Here is a 23,498-nt window from a genome sequence, read left to right as displayed (position 1 = left end):
GCCCATTGCAGTATTCCAGCCTAGAGATCACAAGGGCTCGAGTGACTGTTGCGAGAGCCTCCCGGTTTAGGTAGGGCCGCAACTGTCGGACCAGGCGAACCTGGGCAAATGCCCCCCTGGTCACAGCCGACAACTGATGGTCAAAAGTCAGCTGTGGATCCAGGAGGACTCCTAAGTTGCGGACCCTATCTGAGGGGTATAAAATTTGACCCCCCAGCTTAAGAGTTGGAACATTGGCCAAATTTTTGGGAGGGAAACACAACAGCCACTCGGTCTTGTCCGGGTTGAGTACCAGTTTGTTAGCGCTCATCCAGTTCTTAACGGCCTCAAGACCCTGGTTCATCACATCCACCGCTTCATTGAGTTGGCACGGGGCGGACAGATACAGTTGCGTATCGTCCGCATATTGGTGGTATTTTATCCCGTGCCTCCGGATGATCTCGCCCAGCGGTTTCATGTATATGTTAAATAGTAGGGGGGATAAGACCGAACCCTGCGGCACCCCGTATGTTAGGGGCCTCAGGGACGATCTCTGCCCCCCGACCAACACCGACTGCATATATGAAGGAAATGTCTAGAAGAAGCTGACATCCTTGCAGCAAAACAAGCCAAGCAGATTTTTTTGTGGGGCGGGGAGTGCTTGGTGACTAGTTTGTAAGAAAAAAGTTGCGAAGAATACTGCAAGAGGGAAATAGAACAAGGAAGCAAAGAGGAATTAGAAAGTAGAGGTCAAGAGGAAGAAACATCAGAACATAACGAAAGAAACAGGAGAGAAGAACAGAGGCAAGAAAGAGAGAGAGCAGAGAAGAAACGCACGAGAGGGAAAAGTCAGATACAAACTAGAAGAGAGGGTAAGAGCAGGGGAGAGGTAAGGGAAGAAAGAAGGGGAAGGAGATGAGGAAGAAAGGAAGTAGAGAAGGAAGGGAAAGAGAAAAGAAAGAGAAAATAAGGTGGTGTCATAACAGGCGCTAGGGTTGGTAAACAAAACAATCCAAACTGTACCTTATAATCTTTTAAATGGAATAACAATAGTATAAGAATGGCAAAGAAAAAGAATATCCATGTGAATGTATACCTAGAATTGTATGTAAGAGAATAAATGATAGTAAGAATATATAGCACAATATAGGTAAATAATATCTGGTTACAAATAGCTAAGTATAAATAAATATAAAATTTTACATAAAAATGGATAACGAATAAGGTGACAATGAATGTAAGATAGAAAGGTATAGAAGGGAAAACATTAACTGCAAAGAAACCGATACGGAACTGCTGTATGATATATGATGGAATTTCTTGTTCCTATGTCGTCTTATATCATGTGTTTGTTTTTGTTGATGTGTTTATGTGTTTAAAATAAAAATTTATAAAAAGGAAAAAAAAAGAAAAAAAGTTGCACACCTCTAGGATTCATTTCTTATTATTCTATAGTTGGTTATTCTATTCCATTCCATTCTATTGCATTCCAACTGTAATTTCTCAGTTTGAGTTCTTCTACCTTTTTGGTTCATTTATATAGGTGAATACCTAAACAGTTTTCTTTTTTTAGGGCTATCCAATATGATGTCAGATGGTGAATTTCTGAGAACCAGCTGTGGCTCACCCAACTATGCAGCACCAGAAGTAATCTCTGGAAGGTAGAAGATGAAAGAAATGATTGCATATTGAAATGCTTGGGGAATGAAGTGAAATGATTTATGTTATTAATTTAATTAGGTAATGAGAGCTACATGATTTTATTTTTAAAAAGAAACAGCAGCCTAAAAAAGAGGGTGACAGATACCATGTGTTGACCAATAGGTAGAAACATTTTATTTCAATTTAGCTGATAAAACAGATTCTTCTGTGCCACGTTGCTAAGTATCAACAACCTGGAGTGTCAAAGAATATATTAGGAATACTTGGAGAAGGTTTGAAGAGAGATCAAAAAGGAGAGGAATCAGGACAAAATGATCAAGAGAAGGAGGAGGAGGGTTGTATAATTTCTGATCTTCATTTTGAATGAAGGCAATTATTTAGCACTGTTTTCCTCTTCTTCTCCCAACTATTTAATATTACATTAAGACATAGATTAATGACATTTTTTCTTTTCTTCAGATTGTACGCTGGCCCAGAAGTTGATATCTGGAGCTGTGGTGTTATTCTGTATGCTCTCCTCTGTGGGACTCTTCCTTTTGATGATGAGCATGTCCCAACCCTGTTTAAAAAAATCCGGGGAGGCGTCTTCTACATTCCTGAATACCTCAACCATTCAATAGCAACCCTGCTGATGCATATGCTACAGGTTGATCCACTCAAACGAGCCACCATCAAAGACATACGGTAAGCCTGGGCCAAAATTCTAACATGCTGCTGGTTAACATTTTTCTAAAGTAAGAAAGAAGAGGAATGCCAGACAAAAGTGTTTATTGGGTAATTTGATGATTAGAAAGAGATTGGACAATCATTTCCCAATCTGATTAAACGTAGGCTGAAAATTGTTAATTAAATTAAAATAAATTGAATTTGGATTCTCCACAGACAGTTATTAGAAAACCTGAGATGAGATTTAAAATAATCTTGAGTAATAAAATAGAATGTAAATAAAGTAGCATGTAATAAAGGTACATTTTAATAAATTGCAAAACTGTTTAGCTATAAAAATATGTATAAGAGCCTTAATTATATCATGATACTCTACAACTATTATACCACTCCATGGACTGGATTTCTGTCCTTTGTTTCAGCCTTATTTCAATATCTCCAGGTGTGCCACGTTCCAAAACTCTGAAATCTTCATGCAATATGTGGTTTGAACTATTGATTGTGCATGTATGTTCTGTTGGGGGATACACAGGATCTCTTTCATAGGAGACTCTAGGTCTGTCAAATTAAAGTTCCCCCTTTCCTTGGATTCAACAGTTTCTTGGCTGAGTATATTCTACAATTATTTTTTCATATCTAGAGGTTTATCAAGAACACACAAATCAGTCCTAAATCAGTCCTAAATCAGTCATAACCCTCTGGTCATTACAACTGAAAGTGTGCAAGCATACATAATTGTTATCACCATTTAACATTTTCTCTTCCATGACTGGTTTGCTTTACAATTCTGTCTTAATTTGATGGAAAAGAAATAGTTTTCATTTTCTTCTTGCAAAGAATAACATCTTCAGGGAGATGGAAGAACTTGTATTAATGTAGTTACAAGATGATTAAATGTCATATCTTTTAATATAAAGTCATATTTCCAGCATTCTGCAGTATTTCTGGGTTTTCATACTTCAGTTAAATTCCAGTGGGAGACCTTAGACCAAAGGTGTCAAACGGGGTGCTTAAATCTGGCCCATGGGGCCGGTCTGGAAGAAGCAAAGGAACGGCCCTTGGTCCCTCTGGCAGCCAAAAAGGGTCGTGGGGAGCCACATGTGGCCTCCCGCACCCCTTTTTGGCCTGGACAGCCTGTATCCTGCTGGCCAAAACTCTGTGTGTGTGTGTGTGCGTGTGTGTGTGTTTGTGTGTTTGTGTATCTGTGTGTGTGTGTGCCAGCAGGAGGCGTCAGTCCCCTCTCTCCCCCCCTCCGGCCAGCCTGTGGAGTAGAACTCCAATGCTGATCCTACCCTCGAAGAAATCCAGTTTGGCACCCCTGTCTTAGACAGAAACTTTTTCATATCAGAAAGTTTGGGCAGTGAAGAATACTGCAGAATGGTTCAGGGATGTGGGATGATTAATGTGATAATAATAAGAAAAAAATACCACAAGAATAGCATGTCTGCTGCTCCCCACAATTGAGTAATCTCAAGAAGACTTTCCAATTTCCCCCAACTGTCCTGAAAAGTTGTATAACGTGATAAAGACCACTTGGGAATTTGAAAGAGATTTCAATACACTGTTAACAAATGGCATTGTTCTAACTGGAGTACCATTTTTATTTTCTTCTAGAGAGCACGAATGGTTCAAGCAAGATCTGCCCAGTTATTTGTTCCCAGAAGACCCATCGTATGATGCCAATGTCATGGATGATGATGCTGTGAGGGAAGTTTGTGAGAAATTTGAATGCACCGAGTCAGAAGTGATGGCCAGCTTGTACAGTGGAGATCCTCAGGACCAGCTTGCGGTTGCGTATCACCTGATCATTGACAACCGGAGAATCATGAATCAGGCCAGTGAGTTCTACCTCGCCTCCAGCCCACCAAGTGGCTCTTTTATGGATGACTCTATGCATATCCCCCCAGGGGTGAAACCTCATCCAGAAAGGATGCCGCCTCTCGTTGCGGATAGTCCCAAAGCAAAAAGCTCTTTGGATGCATTGAACACCACTAAGCCAAAACCGTCGACTGTGAAAAAAGCCAAGTGGCATTTAGGAATACGAAGTCAAAGCAAGCCTTACGATATCATGGCTGAAGTTTACCGGGCAATGAAACATCTGGATTTTGAATGGAAGGTAAGAGTAGCAGTGCCATATGGCTCTTGAAGGCTTTTCAGATGAGCAACTTTATGTATTTATGTACGTTTTAATTTAAAGCATGTGAATGCTACCTTTGGATATGTCCAGGGAGGCTTGTATCAGTTTAATTTAGTTTTATTGGTTACAGTCAAAAATCAGCTAAGGCATAATTTGATTTTGATTTTGATTTTATTAGTATTTATAGGCCGCCCTTTTCCCTGAGGGGACTCAGGGCGGCTTACATAAAATAAGGAAGGGAGGGTATAAACAATAGACACAAACAATACATAGAAGTAAAATAGTAAGCAACATTCATTCATCATTCGGGTGGGGACAAATTAGCTTTATCCCCAGGCCTGATGGGCTAGCCAGGTCTTAAGGGCTGTGCGGAAGGTCTGGACGGTGGTGAGGGTACAAATTTCCACGGGGAGATCGTTCCAAAGGGTCGGAGCTACTACTGAAAAGGCTCTCCTCCGTGTAGTCGCCAGTCGGCACTGACTGGCGGATGGAACTCGGAGGAGGCCCAATCTATGCGATCTAATTGGTCGCAGGGAGGTAATTGGCAGGAGGCGGTCTCTCAAGTACGCAGATCCACTACCATGGAGGGCTTTATGAGTGACAAGTAGCACCTTGAAGCGCACCCGGAGATCAACAGGTAGCCAGCGCAGCTCGCGGAGGATAGGTGTTTTGTGGGCGAACCGAGGTGCACCCACAATCACTCGCGCGGCCGCGTTCTGGACTAGCTGAAGTCGCCGGATGCTCTTCAAGGGCAGCCCCATGTAGAGCACATTGCAGTATAATGCCCATAAAACAGATTAAATATAGTATATTAAAGGTAGTCTTTGTCCTCCCCCAGGTGGAGAGGCAGCTGTCTTCGGGGGCCTGAGCTGAATGAGGGGGAGGAACAGATGGGGCCCATCCCAGATGTGTGTATGAGCAGAGAAGAAAAGAGAGGAGAGCAAAGGAAAGCAGATGTGGACGATAGCCAGCCTCTCCCTGGCTGGGGAAAAAATAGTAGGGGTTTGGGAGTGGCTGGTTGTCGTTTTTAGGAGACAGCAAGCAATTCGGATTTCTAGGCCAGAACCAGGTTCTGCTGGGACTAATTACATTTGCTTTTCTTTGTTTATCCATGTGAATAAAAGACTTCCTACCCTGTTTGAAAAGGGGTTTGTATTTACTGGCGAGTAAGCAGTTTATCATCAAAGGACATGGTGGCTCAGTGGCTAAGACGCTGAGCTTGTTGATCAGAAAGGTCGGCAGTTCAGCAGTTCGAATCCCTAGCGCCGCATAACAGAGTGAGCTCCCATTACTTGTCTCAGCTTCTGCCAACCTAGCAGTTCGAAAGCATGTAAAAATGCAAGTAGAAAAATAGGAACCACCTTTGGTGGGAAGCTAACAGCGTTCTGTGTGGTTCAGCATTTAGTCATGCCGGTCACATGATCACGGAGACGTCTTTGAACAGCGCTGGCTCTCTGGCTTTGAAACAGAGATGAGCACTGCCTCCTAGAGTTGGAAACAACTAGCATATATATGCGAGGGAACCTTTACCTTTAAGTAGCTTTTGATTACTTGCTAAGGCTGGGATTAGAACACTTATGACAATTTTTCACACTTACGACCATAGCAGCATCCCCACAACCACATGATCAATATTTGGATGCTTGGCAACTGGCATGTATTTAGGATGGTTACAGTATACTGGGGTGATGCTTTTGCAATCTTCTGACACGTAAAGTCAGCATCAGGCAGAGATCTTTTTTGAGGTTCCTGTTTCTCCTACTTTTATAAATTTTATGATCTACAGGTAGTCCTTGACTGGCAACTGCAATTGAACCCAAAATTTATGTTGCTGAACGAGACATTTGTTAAATGAGTTTTGTTCCATTTTATGTCCTTTCTTGTCACAGTTGTTGTCTAAATTGCTGCAGTTGTTAAATTAGTAACATGATTGTTAAGTGAATTTGGCTTCCGCATTGACTTTGCTTATCAGAAGGTCACAAAAGGGGATCGTATGATCCTGTGACATTGCAACTGTCATAAATATGAGTCAGTTGCCAGCTATCTGAATTTTGACTACATGACCATAGGGGATGCTGCAATGGTCGTAAGTGTGAAAAATGGCCATAAATCATTTTTTTCAGTGACGTTCTAACTTCAAATCGTTACCAAACAAACTTGTTAGTTGAGCACTACTTGTATACATATATTGAGCCCAAAATTTCCATTGCTAAGCAAAACAGTGGTTAAGTGAGTTTTTACCCATATGATCGGGTCTGGGGTAACTCTGCATGGCCAGCTCGGCGTGGCCAGCTCACTACCACCAAATTGTTGCAGGATAACTCAATACGGTCAATTCGCGATGGGGACAACTTGTTATGGCAGCTGGAAGGAGAGCCAGGTGGGCAGAGGGCAGAGTGGCAGTAGCTGGAGGTGCCCCATTTTCATACACTTCTCCCCTGTGGGCCATTCAGCAACAAAGGTGGTGTTTGGGCCAATTAAGGTCTGGGCAGGCAGCAGTGGAGGCTGAGTGCATTCCATTTTCACAGCCCCTGCTGCTACTGCCATGGGCTGTTTGGTGGCAGCAGCTTTGTTTGAGACATTCAGGGTTAGTGGCGTTGAGCAGGGCAGATGGTAGAGGCTGAGCTCATCCCATTTTCACACACATGCTGCCACCACTGTGCCAAGCCTATCTCTTGTTTTGAATGGTTAAATATATGTGGCCCTTATTTAACCATTACTCATTCAGTGACCATTCAAACGAGTAATACTCGTAATACAGCCGGTCTCAAAATTCTGACCATTGCAGCACCTCAAAGGTCACACGCAATCCGGGCACTTAGCAGCTGATCCGGATTTCCAAGCATCATAGCTTCCTTTTGCAGAGGAGATGGCCAATCCATTCACTAGCATTTGTGTTCCACTGCCTGATAAACATAATGGAGAAGAATCCCTTTTCTATAGTTATTAATATCTTCATTGAAAACTACTAATGAAGAATCAGGCTGTTTATATGTTCAAAATTATCATGTATCACATGGGAATAAACCTTGAACATAACTTAAACTTATTGTCTAATTGATTAAAATCTCATGGACAAAGAGTCTGAACAGAGGCAGTATATTTCTTTATTTCTGCTCCTCCTGACTTTCTCCCCTGACATTATTTAATAGCATGCATAGACTGCCCCCAAATAATATTTTACATCTTGGTGTACAGTTTTTCTTCCTAGAGAGCTAAGTCTTAGAATCAATAATCTGTTCAGGAAAGCTTAACTTTTTATTTATTCTCTCTCTCTCTGTCTATGGAGATTCTCAGTCATTCAGGTCATGGTTGTCCCAAAGGTGGTTTTTCAGGAGGCAACTGGACTTTCTGGTTTTTCTTTGAAGATGTTTCACTTCTTATCCAAGAAACTTCTTCAGGTCTGAGTGGTTGGTGGGGAATAAAAAGATTTATACTCCTTGCAGACACCTGATCATTTACATTCTTTTAGAGAGTCATTGAGGCCACTTGGAGGTTTATCGGTGACCCGAGTGGTGCAAATGGATATGGAGCACGGGTGGGTTGCTGTCAGTCCCCGCCGGTTCTTGCGAACCGGTTAGTGACAGGACCCGGAAGTAAGCCTGCCCCGCCCCCGGCCATGTATACCAGTCCCGGCCGGATGGTATTTTGTCCCTTCTGTCTCCCTGTTGCTCAGAAAAGCAACTTCGGGAAGGTCCTTTGCTAGCAGGCAGGTTTTCCGGTGATGTAGAGGGAGGAGTCATGGCAGGGTCTTATCACAGCCTGATTGGTCTGTTAGACTGAGAGAAAACTTCTTAGCCTTCAGCTATCCCATTGGCTCCCAGTTTCCTCTCAGTCTTTCTGGTCCTAGGACTGTTGATTTGGCTCTCTAGGTAAGAAACGTTTTTACTAGTGATATTTCTACAATTCCTGTCTTAAATTCGTATTATTGGCCATTCTAAATTGTCTAAATTACTTAAATTGAATAAATTCGGCTGCATCCCCGGGGCCATTGCCGGGGTGCTGGGGGCCGTTCGCAGCCACGGAAGAGCCCACAGCACAGACGGCTCGATTTGGAGGCTTTTGGTGCGAAAGAGGCGAGGGGGTGCCGAGCACATCGCGCACGCTGACGTGACCTCCTCGCGCTTACCAGCAACCCAGATGAGCCTAACAGTGATTTTCCAGCCGCTCCTTCGTCGCAGGCTCCCTCCGAGTCTGCAGAAGCTCGTCAGGGGCTTTAGTGAGCCACCAGCGGCTAGCCTCTCAAGCGGCGCCGAAGCGGAGCATTTTAAAAACTCCAATGGAGCTCCGGCAGCCATTTTATAAATTGACACATGGCCTAGCCCAAACACTCATCCGTGCCTCATAGGTCCCGGTCTACTGTACCAGACCAACCCAGGTCCCAGTCTACTGCACCTAAGCCAGCTTGAAGAAAGGTCCCAGTCTGCTGACATGTTTAAGGTCCCGGTCTACTGTGCCAGACCGTCTTAAAGAAGAACCGGCTGGAGACTGTCGACCTTGGAGCAGTTCTTCAGGACGCGTGAGTGCCACAAAATGGCGGCCAGGGCCGACTCTCTGCCAGCGGAGGACACCCTAACCCCCATGGGCATGGAGAGCCTCCCAGATCAACACTGGTCCCGGTCTACTACACCAGACCAACCCAGGTCCCAGTCTACTGCACCTAAGCCATGGGCTAGCACAAGACCATCCAGAGCGGCTGAAAAGGATGAGCTTAGAAGGCAAAAGGCCTTGGAGAAGTCAATTGCTAGGGCAGAGAAACAGGCCCAATCCAGCAGGCCCCGATCCAGGTCTAGGTCCCCAGTAGGGCCCGATCCACGACACTCACCTTCTCCTCGGGGTTGCTTCAGTCCTTCCTTCCCATCAGCTTCCCCCTCCAGATCTTACATCAGTTCTAGGAGGGAGGGGACCCTTTACTCCCTGCCAGGGTTCCCCCTACCTCAGGTGCATGAACCTGAAGACCTCTTGGAGGGTTCCTCTAGAGGTGACTGTCCTGGGTCTCATCAATGTGATCCAGATCCCTATCAGGACATGGAGGATCTAGAACGCCTCCCAGAGAGTATCAAGAGGTTGATCTCAACTGCCATATCTCATTTAGACATTTTTTTTAGACATTTTATTAGGATTTATAGGCCGCCCTTTTCCCTGAGGGGACTCAGGGCGGCTTACAATCGCAGGGAAGGGGGTGCAATATCAAAAGACAAACAATATGTGAACAGAATAAAATAATAAAACACAACTTGCATTCAACAGTCAACACTCGGGCGGGTAAATTGGGAACCTATCCCCAGGCCTGATGGGAGAGCCAGGTCTTAAGGGCTGTGCGGAAGGTCTGGATGGTGGTGAGGGTACGGATCTCGACGGGGAGGTCGTTCCACAGGGTCGGAGCTGCAACAGAAAAGGCTCTCCTCCGTGTAGTCGCCAGTCGACATTGACTGGCAGATGGGATTCGGAGGAGACCCAGTCTGTGCGATCTGATCGGTCGGAGGGAGGTAATCGGCAGAAGGCGGTCTCTCAAGTACCCAGATCCACTACCATGGAGTGCTTTAAAGGTGGTCATCAGTACCCTGAAGCGCACCCGGAGATCGACAGGTAGCCAGTGCAGCTCGCGGAGGATGGGTGTAATGTGGGCGAACCGCGGTGCGCCCACTATCACTCGCGCGGCTGCATTCTGAACTAACTGCAGTCGCCGGATGCACTTCAAGGGCAACCCCATGTAGAGCCCATTGCAGTATTCCAGCCTAGAGATCACAAGGGCTCGAGTGACTGTTGCGAGAGCCTCCCGGTTCAGGTAGGGCCGCAACTGACGGACCAGGCGAACCTGGGCAAATGCCCCCCTGGTCACAGCCGACAACTGATGGTCAAAAGTCAGCTGTGGATCCAGGAGGACTCCTAGGTTACGGACCCTATCTGAGGGGTATAAAATTTGACCCCCCAGCCTGAGTGTTGGAACATTGGCCAAATTGTTGGGAGGGAAACACAACAGCCACTCGGTCTTGTCCGGGTTGAGTACCAGTTTGTTAGCGCTCATCCAGTTCTTAACGGCCTCAAGACCCCGGTTCATCACGTCCACCGCTTCATTGAGTTGGCACGGGGCGGACAGATACAGTTGCGTATCGTCCGCGTATTGGTGGTATTTTATCCCGTGCCTCCGAATGATCTCGCCCAGGGGTTTCATGTATATGTTAAATAGTAGGGGGGATAAGACCGAACCCTGCGGCACCCCGTATGTTAGGGGCCTCAGGGACGATCTCTGCCCCCCGACCAACACCGACTGCGACCTGTCCGAGAGGTAGGAGGAGAACCACTGCAAAACAGTGCCTCCCACCCCCACCTCCCGCAGTCGTCGCAGAAGGATACCATGGTCGATGGTATCGAAAGCCGCTGAGAGGTCAAGGAGAACCAGGATGGATGCATGGCCTCCATCTCTGGCCCTCCAGAGATCATCGGTCAATGCGACCAAAGCGGTTTCTGTGCTGTAACCAGGTCTGAAGCCGGACTGGAAGGGGTCAAGATAACTAGCTTCCTCTAAGGCCCGTTGAAGCTGGAAGGCCACCACCTTCTCAACAACCTTCCCAATAAAGGGGAGGTTGGAGACAGGATGATAATTGTTTAAAATGGCTGAGTCCAAGGATGGTTTCTTCAGGAGGGGTCTCACCACCGCCGTTTTAAGTGCAGCGGGGAAGTGCCCCTCCCGAAGGGAGGCGGTCATGACCGCCTGGATCCAGCCATGTGTCACCTCGCTGCTGTTGGCAACCAGCCAGGAGGGACACGGGTCCAGAATAAAGGTGGAGGCACTTACAGCTCGAATGGCCTTGTCCACATCCCCAGAGGCAACATCCTGAAACTCATGGCATTGCGCAGAGGGATAAACCTTCTTACCATGCCAAGTCTCATTATTCCTCAAGGACTCGGTCCAGGGATGTCTCTCCTATTCTATTCTATTCTATTCTATTCTATTCTATTTCTATTTCTATTCTATTTATTAAATTTAAAGGCCACCCAATCCCGAAGGACTCCAGGCGGCTTACAGAAATAAAATTTTAAGAAAGGTTAAAAACAAACAGAAGGAAACAGATTAAAAGAAACACATCATGCACCCAGTCTAATCGGGGCTGGACCTCGGTCAAGAGGTCAACAGCCCCAGGCCTGCTGGAATAGCCAGGTTTTGATAGCTTTTCAGAAGGCCATGAGAGTGGGTAGGGTCCGGATCTCTGGGGGTAGTTCATTCCATAGGGCCAGAGCGGCAACAGAGAAGGCCCTCCTCCGAGGCGCCGCCAGCAGACATTGTCTAGCCAATGGCACCAGGAGAAGGCGCACCCTGTGCGATCTTATCGGTCGTAGGGAGGTGTGCGGCAGAAGACGGTCTCGTAGATATCCGGGTCCTAGGCCATGTAGGGCTTTAAAGGTAATAACCAGCACCTTGAATCGTGCTCGGAGACCAATAGGGAGCCAGTGCAGCTTGCGGAGGATAGGTGTAGTGTGGGTGTACCTTGGTACACCCAGTATCGCTCGTGCGGCTGCATTCTGGACTAACTGTAGTGCCTGGAGGCTGTCAGGGCCTGGATGGGAGTGAACAAGCTTGTACTCAATCCTGACAAGACCGAGTGGCTATTGATGCTGCCCCCCAAGGACAGTCCAGATATTCTATCCCTTAGCCTGGGGGGTGAAATCTTAACCCCTCAGAGAGGGTCCGCAACTTGGGTGTCCTCCTGGACTCGCAGCTGACACTAGAACATCATCTGTCAGCTGTGACCAGGGGGGCTTTTGCCCAGGTTCGCCTGGTGCACCAGTTGCGGCCCTACCTGGACCGGGAGGCACTTCAAATGGTCATTCACGCCCTTGTCACCTCAAGGCTTGATTACTGTAACGCGCTCTACATGGGGCTGCCCCTGAAAAGTGTTCAGAGACTACAATTGGTCCAGAATGCAGCCGCGCGAGCGATATCGGGTGTACCTAGATACACCCATGTCACACCTATCCTCCGCGAGCTGCACTGGCTCCCTATTGGTCTCCGAACGCGCTTCAAGGTGCTGGTTATCATCTTTAAAGCCCTGGACCCGGATATCTGTGAGACTGCCTCCTGCCACCCACCTCCCAACAGCCGATAAGATCTCACAGGATGGGCCTTCTCCGGGTGCTGTCGACCGGACAATGCCGGCTGGCGACTCCTTGAGGGAGGACCTTCTCTGTAGCTGCTCCGGCCCTGTGGAAGGATCTACCCCCAGAGATCCGGACCCTTCCCACTCCTCGGCCTTCCGAAAGGCCACAAAAACCTGGCTATTCCGACAGGCCTGGGGCTATTGACCTCACAAATGAGGTCCAGCCCCACCTAGATTGAGTGTATGATGTGTTGCTTTTTAATCTGTTTGTCTCTTTCTTTATTTTTAATTTTTTATCTTTTTAGTCCTGTATTTTGTAAGCCGCCTGGAGTCCTTCGGGATTGGGCGGCATATAAATTCATTAAATTTACAATTTACAATTGATTTCTAACCTTCTTCCACCTGCAGCATTCAAGACCTTGCTTCCCAAGGCACGCAAGACCACTAAAATAGGGACCGGGGATCCCACTGTTCCACCTGCCAGGGATCCTGACATGGCGATGTTCTCCAACACCGCCGTCAATAAAGAGGAGATTCTGGCTCCTCCCCTTTTTCTGGAGGTACTCAAAGGGCCTTGGTCTCACCCCACTAACTTCTCCACACTGGCAGCAACGATCGTCGCGTCTATAACATGGAGAAGGCATTAACTCAGGCCCTGCAGTTGCCCGCGATCGACACTCCGATTGCGGCTCTTGTCTCGTTTTCCCCGGTCGTATCAGGGGACGCGGCGGACAAGATGAAGCCCGAAGATAAATGGGCGGAGCTTACCCTCAGGAAAAATTTTAATGCCACGGCCTGGGCAATTAGGGCCGCAGCATCGTACTTTAACCGTACTACGGTGATGTGGCTGTGCCAACTCCAGAACCGTATCCCGATAGAAGACGAGCGATTCGATCAGGACATCACCAAAATTATGGCGGCCTCACAATACTCTGCTGATGCCACCTTAGACACGGTTAGGTTTTTCTCTAGCTCCCTAGCCACATCTGTCACTTCTCGCCACCTGCTCTGGGTGGCTACTTGGCAAGATGGTACCCTGCATAGGGATTGTTCCATGGGCCAGGCTGCACCTACGTCCACTCCAGTGGGCTTTGATCCCCTTCCAAAAGAAGCACCTAAGCAATTCCAACCACACTTTACGCCTGACACCAGAAGTCCGCTCATCCCTCTTGTGGTGGCTATCCCCAGCGGTACAATGGGGGGGCTCATTCTGGGAGCCAGACAGAGTAACCGTAACAACGGATGCGAGCCTCTTCGGCTGGGGGGCAGCAATGGACTCCAACATGGCCCAGGGTCGGTGGTCTGCCGCGGATCTTCGCCACAACATAAACTGGCTAGAACTGAAGGCGGCGCAGCTAGCACTCCACTCAACTTCAGGGCCAACACATCCTACTTCTCATGGACAACGTGGCCACAAAGGCACACGTAAATCGCCAAGGGGGGGGACACATTCTTGGGCCTTGTGGCAGGAGGCCTTATGGCTGGGGATGTGGGCGGAGCGACACCTAGCCTCCATAGCCACAGAGCACATCTCCGGGGAGGCGAATCACCAAGCAGACTGGCTGAGCAGACACCCAGAAACGCCCAGTTACTGCGCTTCTTCTCCCGGTTCTGGTCCTGAGAGGCAGAGGGCACGGATGCTCTCAGGAGCCACTGGCCAGCGGGCCTACTTTAGGCATTCCTTCCCATTTCCCTCATTCCCGGGACGGTCAGGAAGATAGTCAGGGAACGGGCTCAGGTCATCCTACTTGCCCCCTACTGGCCCAGGAGACCGTGGTTTGCGGACCTAATCCAACTGTCAGTCTCCCCGCCCTGGAGGATATCTCGGGAGGAAATTGCCTTGTGTCAGGGGGTCCTGGTACACCCGGAGCTCCAGTGGCTCCATTTGACCACCTGGCACTTGAGCGGCGACTCCTGAGGAGCGTTAATCTGTCCGAGGGGGTCATTGCCACCATCGAAGCTTCTAGGCGGCCTTCCACCACCAGAATATACAACTCCATTTGGAAGGCGTTTGCAAAGTGGTGTTCTAGCCACGACCTTGATCCCCCCAGGGTCTCAATCTCCGTCGTCTTGGATTCCTGCAAAAGAGTTTCGAGAACGGTCTGTCCCAGAACACTTTGTGCAGACAGGTGGCAGTCTTAGCCATGGTTTTGGATGGGGAGGGCTCTCATACCCTCACCCATGCGCCCCTCATTAAGCGCTTTCTAAAAGAGGCTGCAAACCTTCGTCCGCCACCGGTCCATAGATTCCCCACCTGGGATCTCCCACTGGTCCTCAGAGCATTGACAGGGGAACCATTTGAGCCACTCAGGATGGTTCATATGCGCCTAGTCACCCTTAAGGTGGTGTTCCTGGTAGCTGTCACCTCGGCCAGGCGTATATCCGAGTGGGGTACTCTCTCTTCTAGGGACGACCTCTGTCAGTTCCATCATGACAGAGTGGTCCTCCGCTTAGATCCCACATTCCTCCTGAAGGTGAATACCCCATTCCATAGGGCTCAGGAGGTTATTCTGCCTAATTTTTGCCCGGATCGGTCCCATGAGCGCGAACGGCTCTGGCATAGGCTGGATGTGCGCCGTGCTCTGCGGATTTACTTAAGAAGGACTGCGACAATACGCAGGTCTGAGGCTTTGTTTGTTTCTTTTCGACTGGGGTTTCTTCATCCACCATAGGGAGGTGGCTGAGACAGGTCATCATGACTGCCTACGAAGCATCGGGTCAGGCTTCCCCTGCAGGTATCACCACCCACTCTACGCGCAGCACCGCCACAACTGCGGCCTGGGCCACCAGGGCCCCATTTGAAGACATCTGCCGAGTGTCCACGTGGGCCTCTCCGACTCCGTTTATACGACACTACCGGCTGGACATTTATGCCTCGGCTGAGGCGTCCTTCAGTAGAAGGGTCCTTCAACAGGTGGCAGTTGCCCGTTCCCCGGGTCTTTCTTCTTCCCTCCCTGGGACTGTAGCTTAAGTATGTCCCTGCCGTTTCCCCTCCTTCTAAATCACCGGAAGAAGAATGTTGGTCTTACCTGAACGTGTCTTTTAGGTGATGTGGAAGGAAGGGTCACGTTCCCACCCTAGCTAGTTGAGTTAGGGTCCTGGGGAGGGCCAGGAGGTCTCTCCTGGGGTCTCTGTTTGTTTTGTTCGCAGATAAGGACACTTCGCCATCGAGGAAACTGGGAGCCAATGGGATAGCTGAAGGCTAAGAAGTTTTCTCTCAGTCTAACAGACCAATCAGGCTGTGATAAGACCCTGCCGTGACCCGTCCCTCCACATCACCCAAAAGACACATTCAGGTAAGACCAACGTTCTTTCTAGGACGCCTGCCGCCACTAAAGGACCTTCCCGGAGTTGCTTTTCTGAGCAACGGGGAGACAGAAGGGACAAAATACCGTCCGTTTTCCCCATGTTCAGAAAAGCAACTTCGGGAAGGTCCTTTGGTGGCGGCAGGCATCCTAGAACCTGCCTCCTAGCAAAGGATCTTCTCGAAGTTGCTTTTCTGAGCATATAGCCCCCGCCGCTTATGGACATCTATTGCAGTTGCGAGGAGCTGAGGAGAACACGGAGAAGAGCCTGAAGGTTCTTGGCACTCTGGGAAGGCGCGAAAGCAGCAGGGAGAGCCGCGGGGCTTGGTTTAGACTCCCTGGACGTCACAGCAGCAGCCTCAAGTGCGCCGATCTCGGCGTTTTTCGCATCGGGGCATGCTGCAAGAGGGAGTGAGTGAAGACCTTTTCCGGACTGCTGGTGGTGGAGGTGTGGGCCCGTCACCCCTGCTCAGCAAAGCAAGTCCAGGGAAGTCCTTTGCGCCGGCTGGAAAAGGTCTTCACTCACTCCCTCTTGCAGCACGTCCCAATATGAAAAACGCCGAGATTGGCGCATTTGGGGCTGCTGCTGCGACGTCCAGGGAGGCTAAACCAAGCCGCTCGCCTCTTCCAGCCGCTTTCCCGGCTTCCCGAAGCACTGAGAACCTTCTCCACGCTCTCCTCGGCTCCTCACAACTGCAATAGACATCCAGAAGAGGCTTTTGGGGCTAATGGGACTTGAGTTTCCAGCGTAACAGCCCCCGCTGCTTCTTCTCCACTGGTCCAAAGCCCATCCGGGAAGACGAGGAACGCGAGGGAGATCCCTCCCCCCACAGATGGGCTCCGGACCAGCGGAGCCTCCTCCTTCTTTTTAACCAGGCGGCTATCAGAGAGAAAAGGGCAGTGCGTGCCCGTGTGCTTGTGCAGCAGCCGAAGATCACCTGGTTAAACATCTCCTAGTTAAAAAGATCGCCTGTCTAAGAAGAAGATAACCGCCTGGTTAAAAAGAAGGATGATGCTCCGCTGGTCTGGAACCCATCCGCGGGGGGAGGGATCACCCTCGTGTTACTCGTCTTCCCGGATGGGCTGGTAAGGGGATAGAAAAGGTTTTTCTCCAGTCCCAGATTTCAGTATCTCTTTCCAGCTTCTTTTGTTGAGCCTGCAATTAAGGTTCTTTTTTATGTCTTAGGAAAGATCACCTGGTTAAAAAGAAGAAAGAGGCTCTGCTGCTCCAGAGCCCATCTGCGGGTTGGGAGGGAGGGTGGGAGAGACAGACAGACAGAGACACACAGACAGAGAGACACACAGAGTGAGTGATTAAGTGAGTGAGTGAATGAGTGAGTGAGAGACAGACACACACAGACACACATACACACCCAGAGTGATAGAGAGAGAGGAAAGGAGGGGAGAGAGATAGAGAGACAGGGAGGGAGAGAGACAGAGAGAGACACACACAGAGTGAGGGAGAGACAGACAGACACACATACACACAGAGTAACAGATGAGGGAGGGAGGAGAGAGAGATAGCGAGATACAGAGAGACAGACATAGAGAGAGGATGACAGAGAGAGACAGAGAGAGAAGGAAGGGGAGAGAGACAGATCCACACAGAGGGAGACAGACAGACACAGAGAGAGAGAGACAGAAAGAGAAAGAGAGAAAGAGAAAGGAAGAAAGAAAAAAAGAAAAAAAGAAAGTGGGAGAGAGAGATAAAAGAAAGAAAGAAAGAAAGAAAGAAAGAAAGAAAGAAAGAAAGAAAGAAAGAAAGGGAACTTATGACCACAATTGAGCCCAAAATTTTGGTTGCTAAGCAAGAGTGTTGTTAAGTGAGTTTCATCACATATTCCAAGTTGGCCACTCCCATCCGGTCACATGGCCAGCAAGCCACTCCCACTCGGTGACATGGCCGACAAGCCACTCCCACAAAGAAGGCCACACCCACAGAGTAAGTTCCAAAAATTTTTGAAACCCACCACTGGTATGGAGCCTTCTTGGAACTGTTGAAATGACTGTGTTGTAGACTGGAGATAGATGATATTGTATCCATCCCGCTCTGTTAAAAGAGGGTTGTTCAATTTTGACATAGATGGTTTCTATGACCTCTCTTTCAAACCATCGGTCCTCTCTGTCCAAAATGTGGACTTTGCTGTTTTCAAAAGTATCTTTTAAATGCAGATGGACTGCTGAATCTAGTCCTGATGTGCTAGTCTTCTATGCACTTATGAAGTGGTTGTTTTGTTTCCCCAATGTACAGATCTGTACAGGGCTCACTGCATTGTACTGCATATACGATGTTGCTCAGTTTATGTCTGGGTGTTTTATCTTTAAATCTGACTATTTGAGAGACCGCCTTCTGCCAATTACCTCCCTTCGTCCCATCAGATCGCATAGAGTAGGCCTCCTTCGAATTCCATCCGCCAGTCAGTCCCGACTGGCGACTACGCGGAGGAGAGCCTTCTCGGTTGCAGCTCCGACGCTTTGGAACGATCTCCCCGTGGAGATTCGCACCCTCACCACCGTCCAGACCTTCCGCACAGCCCTCAAGATCTGGCTATCCCGTCAGGCCTGGGGATAAGATCCTAATCTCGCCCCGCCCGAATGTTGAATGAATGTTGTGTTTTATTGGTTATTTTCCTTTATTCACATTTCTTTTGTGTCCTGTCTTACACTCCCCTCCTATGAAATGTAAGCCGCCCTGAGTCCCCTTAGGGAAAAGGGCGGCCTATAAATGTCAATAAAATGACTAAAAAAAAAAATGACTTTAGGGTGGACAAGCTTCTGCCATAGTGTATTCTTGTGTTTAAAGTGTGCACGTATATTATGATACTGAAGATCCTCCTGAGCTTTTCCAATATGCCTGCAATGTATTGTGGAGGAGCTCCTGTAGGGTCTCTGTGTATGTGATTTTATGAAGGCCCACTTGGGATAGCCACACGTTCTGAAGGCTTCCTTGATGTGTTTTCGTTCTTTTTTTGGTTCTTATTCTTTCTTTCAGAGCTGAAGAAGCTTCCTGGATGAAGAAAAACCAGAAAGTCCAGTTGCCTCCTAAAAAAACACCTTGGGGATTCTCATTCTCCCTCCTCCTCTTATGTCTGTCTGTCTTTGTCTCTCTCTGTCTCCCTCTCATCTGTCTTGTCTGTCAGTCTAATTTATCTCTATAAAATTTCTAAATCCCCCAACTACCAATAACTTTTATCTCAATACAGAGTAGCAACATGCTAAAGTTCGGTGTGAACAAAACTATAATTAAGCAAGCTGGTTGGAGAATTTTCAAATAGAATAAATAACTTATCTTTCTCAACCATTTTTCATTGTATACTAGCAGTGCCTAAAACAGAAAATATTAGTGATAAAAACCCGAAAGCAGGTTCTGAGAGGGTTTAAGAGACTTTTGTAAAAATATCTGTAAGGAAAGGTTATTTGATCATTTTTTGCACAATTGTGGAAAACCCTATTCATATTTTTTTTCTCAAACTGCAATACTGAGATTAAACTAGTTAACATGCTTTTTTTAAAAAAATTTCCTGAAAGGTATATCCCACTGAACTGGATTGGATTTATTACAGAAGGGAAATGTCTTGAGATTACATTCCTTTGTTTTATGCAAAATTCTTTTTCCTTTTCCATAATTATGTTTTTCTCAAATGGTAATTATGTGTTTTAGGTGGTGAATGCCTATCACCTTCGAGTGCGTAGAAAGAATCCAGTTACAGGAAATTATGTGAAAATGAGTTTGCAGCTCTATCAGGTGGACAATCGCAGCTATCTGTTGGACTTTAAAAGCATTGATGGTATGTGGGAAATTCTGTACAAATACTCCCAAGCTTGAAGGAAGACTAAAAAAGAAACCCAAACAGCTCCATCTTCTCTCTCCGCCCCCATCACACTTTATATCTACTTTATGATTCTACTAGTCAGAACAATTGTTGTTTAGCCACACTTCTTCAGTCCATTTGTCATCAGTTAGTGTTCACTGTGACAGATTAATGATACACGTGGGTAAAAAGAAAGATTTCTGCTTCTTTCAAGATTCATAATAATCCCTCAGCAGGAAATAGTCTAGCAAGCCTTTTCTGATCACAGACCATTTCTGAACTCCTAATAGCATTTTCTCCACAAGCGATGAATTTCCTCCTCCCCACCCTCACCCAGATGATTCCATTATTCTTGTTTCTACAAGTTGAAACTATATCATTAGTATCACTTTCAGTTCATTATCTCCAAAAACTACCTCAATTCCTTGGTTTTCTTTTTACCCCTTTGTGATTCCCCCCCCCCTTTCTTGAATGCGGTGGGATGTCTAAATCATAGATGCTGAACGGAATTAGAGAAACATATATGCATGCAATTTGTTCATAAAATTGTTTCATAAAAGATTCACACACTGCTTTCCCAGATTTGTAAACTAGGGATCAAAATCTGTTAAAAATTCAGTCCAGTTTCAATAGTTAGGGGGTAGGGCTTATTTTAGCGCATGTGTGCTCAAAAGCCGATTGGGCTTATTATCTGGGGAGGTTTTCGGGGAAACAGGGTAATTATGGTGAAATGTTTGAAGAAAAGCATGACTTGAAAGAAGTAAGTGTAGCAATACAGTTAAAAACCTCTTCTCATGTTACTCTTGTAGAATGGACATTAAGGCAGAACAGTTTCTTCTCCTCCTCCCAAGAAGACATCAGAAGTATAGGACTTATGGAGAGGAATGGGAATTACATGAGACTATTGACACATGGTCTGAGAAGTCTGGAGATTGCGTAGGAGGCTGCTTGTAGAAGCAGCTTCCATTTCATGGAAATGGGGATGAGGAAGAAGAGGAGGGTGACAATGGTGATGGTGAGTGGGAAGAGGAGGTATCAAATAAGAGCAGGAGCTTACCTCAGTCTATTCTTCAAACTAGCTTTTGTTAAGTGAATTGTCCACCATCAGAAAAGCCAAGTCAGAAGTAAAATGAAAGAGTAGAGGGGAATTTTAGCCTCCTGCCAGCTCAAGAAGTTTTAAATCATTTCTCTGTATTTTCAAGATGATGTCATGGAACAAAGATCGGGTTCTTCTACACCTCAACGCTCAAGCTCAGCAGCTCGTTTGCACAGACCAAGACTAAGTCTTGACTCCGCCACTGTTGATTGCCAGTCACTTCCCGGATCCCCTACTGGTTCTTTGACTGGGAGCATGTCCTCTGTGACACCACGTCTTGGGAGCCATACACTGGATTTCTTTGAAATGTGTGCCAGTCTCATTATTGCACTGGCTGGCTGACAGGTATAATTCAGAGGTTTGATTTCAGTGGATGAGCATAGGCCTTGGTAATGCCATTTGGCAAAGAAAGCCTCATTTTGAACATACAAATATTAGATTCTGTACCCAGAAATTACTTTAAATACGGTATTTAGGAGAGAAGACAAAGGTGTTCGATTTAGGTAAGTCTATCTGCAGATTTTGCTGAATTTTTGCCAGTAATCTGGGATTGTTGGTGTTATTTCATAGGTATGGTAGAAATGATGAGCAGTGGAGTTAGTGCTTAACAGAAGTGAAGATTGAAGACTTCAGCCAAAAGCTGGTAGCTATTGGACTCTACTCGCTGCCACTCAAAATCAGATGCTGCACTGCTGCCAAAAATCTGAAAAACTCTACAATTGAAGAATTCATAACATTCATGCCATGTTGAATGAACAGTGCAATAATATTCCTGAAAACTTGACCATCAAAAGGTTTTTTTAAAAATAAATAAATAAATAAAACTTACTTTAGAAAACAAAAGCAATAGAATCCTAGATCCAATTAATTTAGATTTATACTCATGGAAGAAAAGGTTGTCTCTGCTGTTCTTCCAAGTATTATAACATTCAGAAATCACCCATAGAGTAGGACTGTAGACCAGAGAAAAGTGGAATTTTGATTTTTTTAAATCTCAGATTTTAAATAATTATAATTTAGACAGATATTTAAGTTTGGAAATATATTATGGTAAGCCTTTTGGCCAAACTTCATATATTCTTTTTCTGCTATGGAAATGCTTTTGTAATGCATGGAAGTCAATAGCGCTTTTATATCCTACTCATGGATTCATCTGAAATAATTATTGCAGTCTACCTCCTAAATAGCATAGGACAGCATTCAAGACTTACTGACTCGAAAACAGAGATATAGAGCTAAGCACCTGGAGCATCAGATGTCTCCAAATCTGAGATTAGATGATTCATTATAAAGCAATTCTTGTGACATTGTGGTAAAATTAAATAAAGCAACTGCTTTTATTAGAGGTAGCAAGTGTCAAATAATGCAGAGACATCTCTTACTTCAGTTATTAGGCAGTAAGTAACCTCTTCCTGATCTCAACACATTTTTATTACATTTTTGTTGCTGCTGGATTGTACGTTATATCTGTTTTTCACCCAAGTAGAGAAAATATCCTCAGAGATGAATTAAACTAAATGATTCAATATATGAAATCCCCCAAACTTAGATGTTGAAAACCATTCAAATTCAGAAATCACTTCAATACAATTCTTTCGAGTGGTGGATGGTAGTCAGGGTTACCAATTCTTTTTGCAAACTATCCAGCAGCTACATTTCCCCAGTTTTAATTAAAGTTGTTGTTTTTTATTAAGGACTTTCCATTTTCATTGAAGGAATTCTTTTCAACGCAGCCTTTCATAACCACTTTGCCCTTTCTGCTGTTCATCATCCAGCTTTTGTTAGATTCAGACCATCTAATATATCTCATAAACAAAATTTGCACTCTGCTTTTTATCTCATTATTAGTTTTCCCATCAATCATTTCAGGCTGCGTTTTGCATCAAATATATCAAAATGCTAGGTTTGCATATTTAAATTAGTAATATTTATTAATCTCATGGCAGCAACAGATCAAAACGTCTATAGCCGCAATATAAAACTCAGAATTGTGGGGAAAGGAAGAAAAAAATGTTTTCCTTCAGGGGTGAGTTCCTTTGGTTAATGTTCTCTTTCAGAAAAAAAGGGTAATAAACTGATAAAGCAAGGTAATTGCAGGCTAGCCACATTTTTTCAGAGAAAGGATAGCAGAGAACATTAGCAGCAGTCAAGAAAAGTGAAAAAAAGAACAGGGCACTCAAGACAAGTTTTTCTTGCTTAAAAAGCTAACTAGTATTTAAATGCTTCTGTAGCTTTAGTTGTCTATAACAATATTCACATGGGTGGGTTCCGGCTGCTGCTACTGCTGATTCACTCAGGGATGCACCCTGCATCCCTGAGCGTGCATGTGCAGTACTAAAAAAATGCTTCTGCGCATACAGAAACAAGATGGTGGCGCCTATGACGCCATTGAGAGAACTGGTTCGGGGGTGTGGCAGGCCGCCAAGTTGCCACCTATTCGGCCGAACCGGTAGGAACCCACCTCTGACTAGGTGCTAATTTTAGGCAGATTTTGAGAAGAAAAGTTTACTGACACACACAGCATATTTCATTCACTTGTAGAGTAATCCTGTACGTTAGCAGCCCCCAAACCTTTGGGCACCAGGGACTGGTTCTGTGGAGAGACGATTTTTCATGGACAAGAGGGGGTGTGGTTTTGCATGCTGTCTGCATACTACAGAAGGGGCATTGCTTCTTTGTGCAGGTTGTTGGCATGCCGTGGGCTGGTGATGGTCCCCGCAAAGTGGGTTGGGGACTGCTGCT

General features: G+C 46.3%; 1 protein-coding gene across 3 annotated transcripts in view; it reads left to right on the top strand.

Annotated features, from left to right (window-relative positions):
• Positions 1 to 23,007, top strand: part of PRKAA2 (protein kinase AMP-activated catalytic subunit alpha 2) — a 39,410-nt gene extending 16,403 nt beyond the window's left edge. For 2 of the 3 annotated variants that reach the window (XM_087719615.1, XM_087719617.1), the window contains exons 5-9: positions 1,553 to 1,640; positions 2,101 to 2,325; positions 3,922 to 4,423; positions 19,510 to 19,636; positions 20,863 to 23,007. In XM_087719615.1, the coding sequence (XP_087575741.1) occupies positions 1,553 to 1,640; positions 2,101 to 2,325; positions 3,922 to 4,423; positions 19,510 to 19,636; positions 20,863 to 21,098 (1,178 nt within the window). In that variant the 3' untranslated portion in view covers positions 21,099 to 23,007. The remainder of the gene's footprint in view (positions 1 to 1,552; positions 1,641 to 2,100; positions 2,326 to 3,921; positions 4,424 to 19,509; positions 19,637 to 20,862) is intronic. The other variant, XM_087719616.1, reaches the window with a different exon arrangement.
• Positions 23,008 to 23,498: the final 491 nt, after the last annotated feature.

The sequence above is a fragment of the Thamnophis sirtalis genome, unplaced genomic scaffold (assembly GCF_051295495.1).
Source record: "Thamnophis sirtalis isolate CommonGarterSnake01/CBP01778 unplaced genomic scaffold, rThaSir2_p1.2 scaffold_7, whole genome shotgun sequence".
NCBI lineage: Eukaryota > Metazoa > Chordata > Lepidosauria > Squamata > Natricidae > Thamnophis > Thamnophis sirtalis.
Note: the sequence above shows the minus strand (reverse complement) of the source record. Positions and strands in the feature narration are given on the sequence as shown.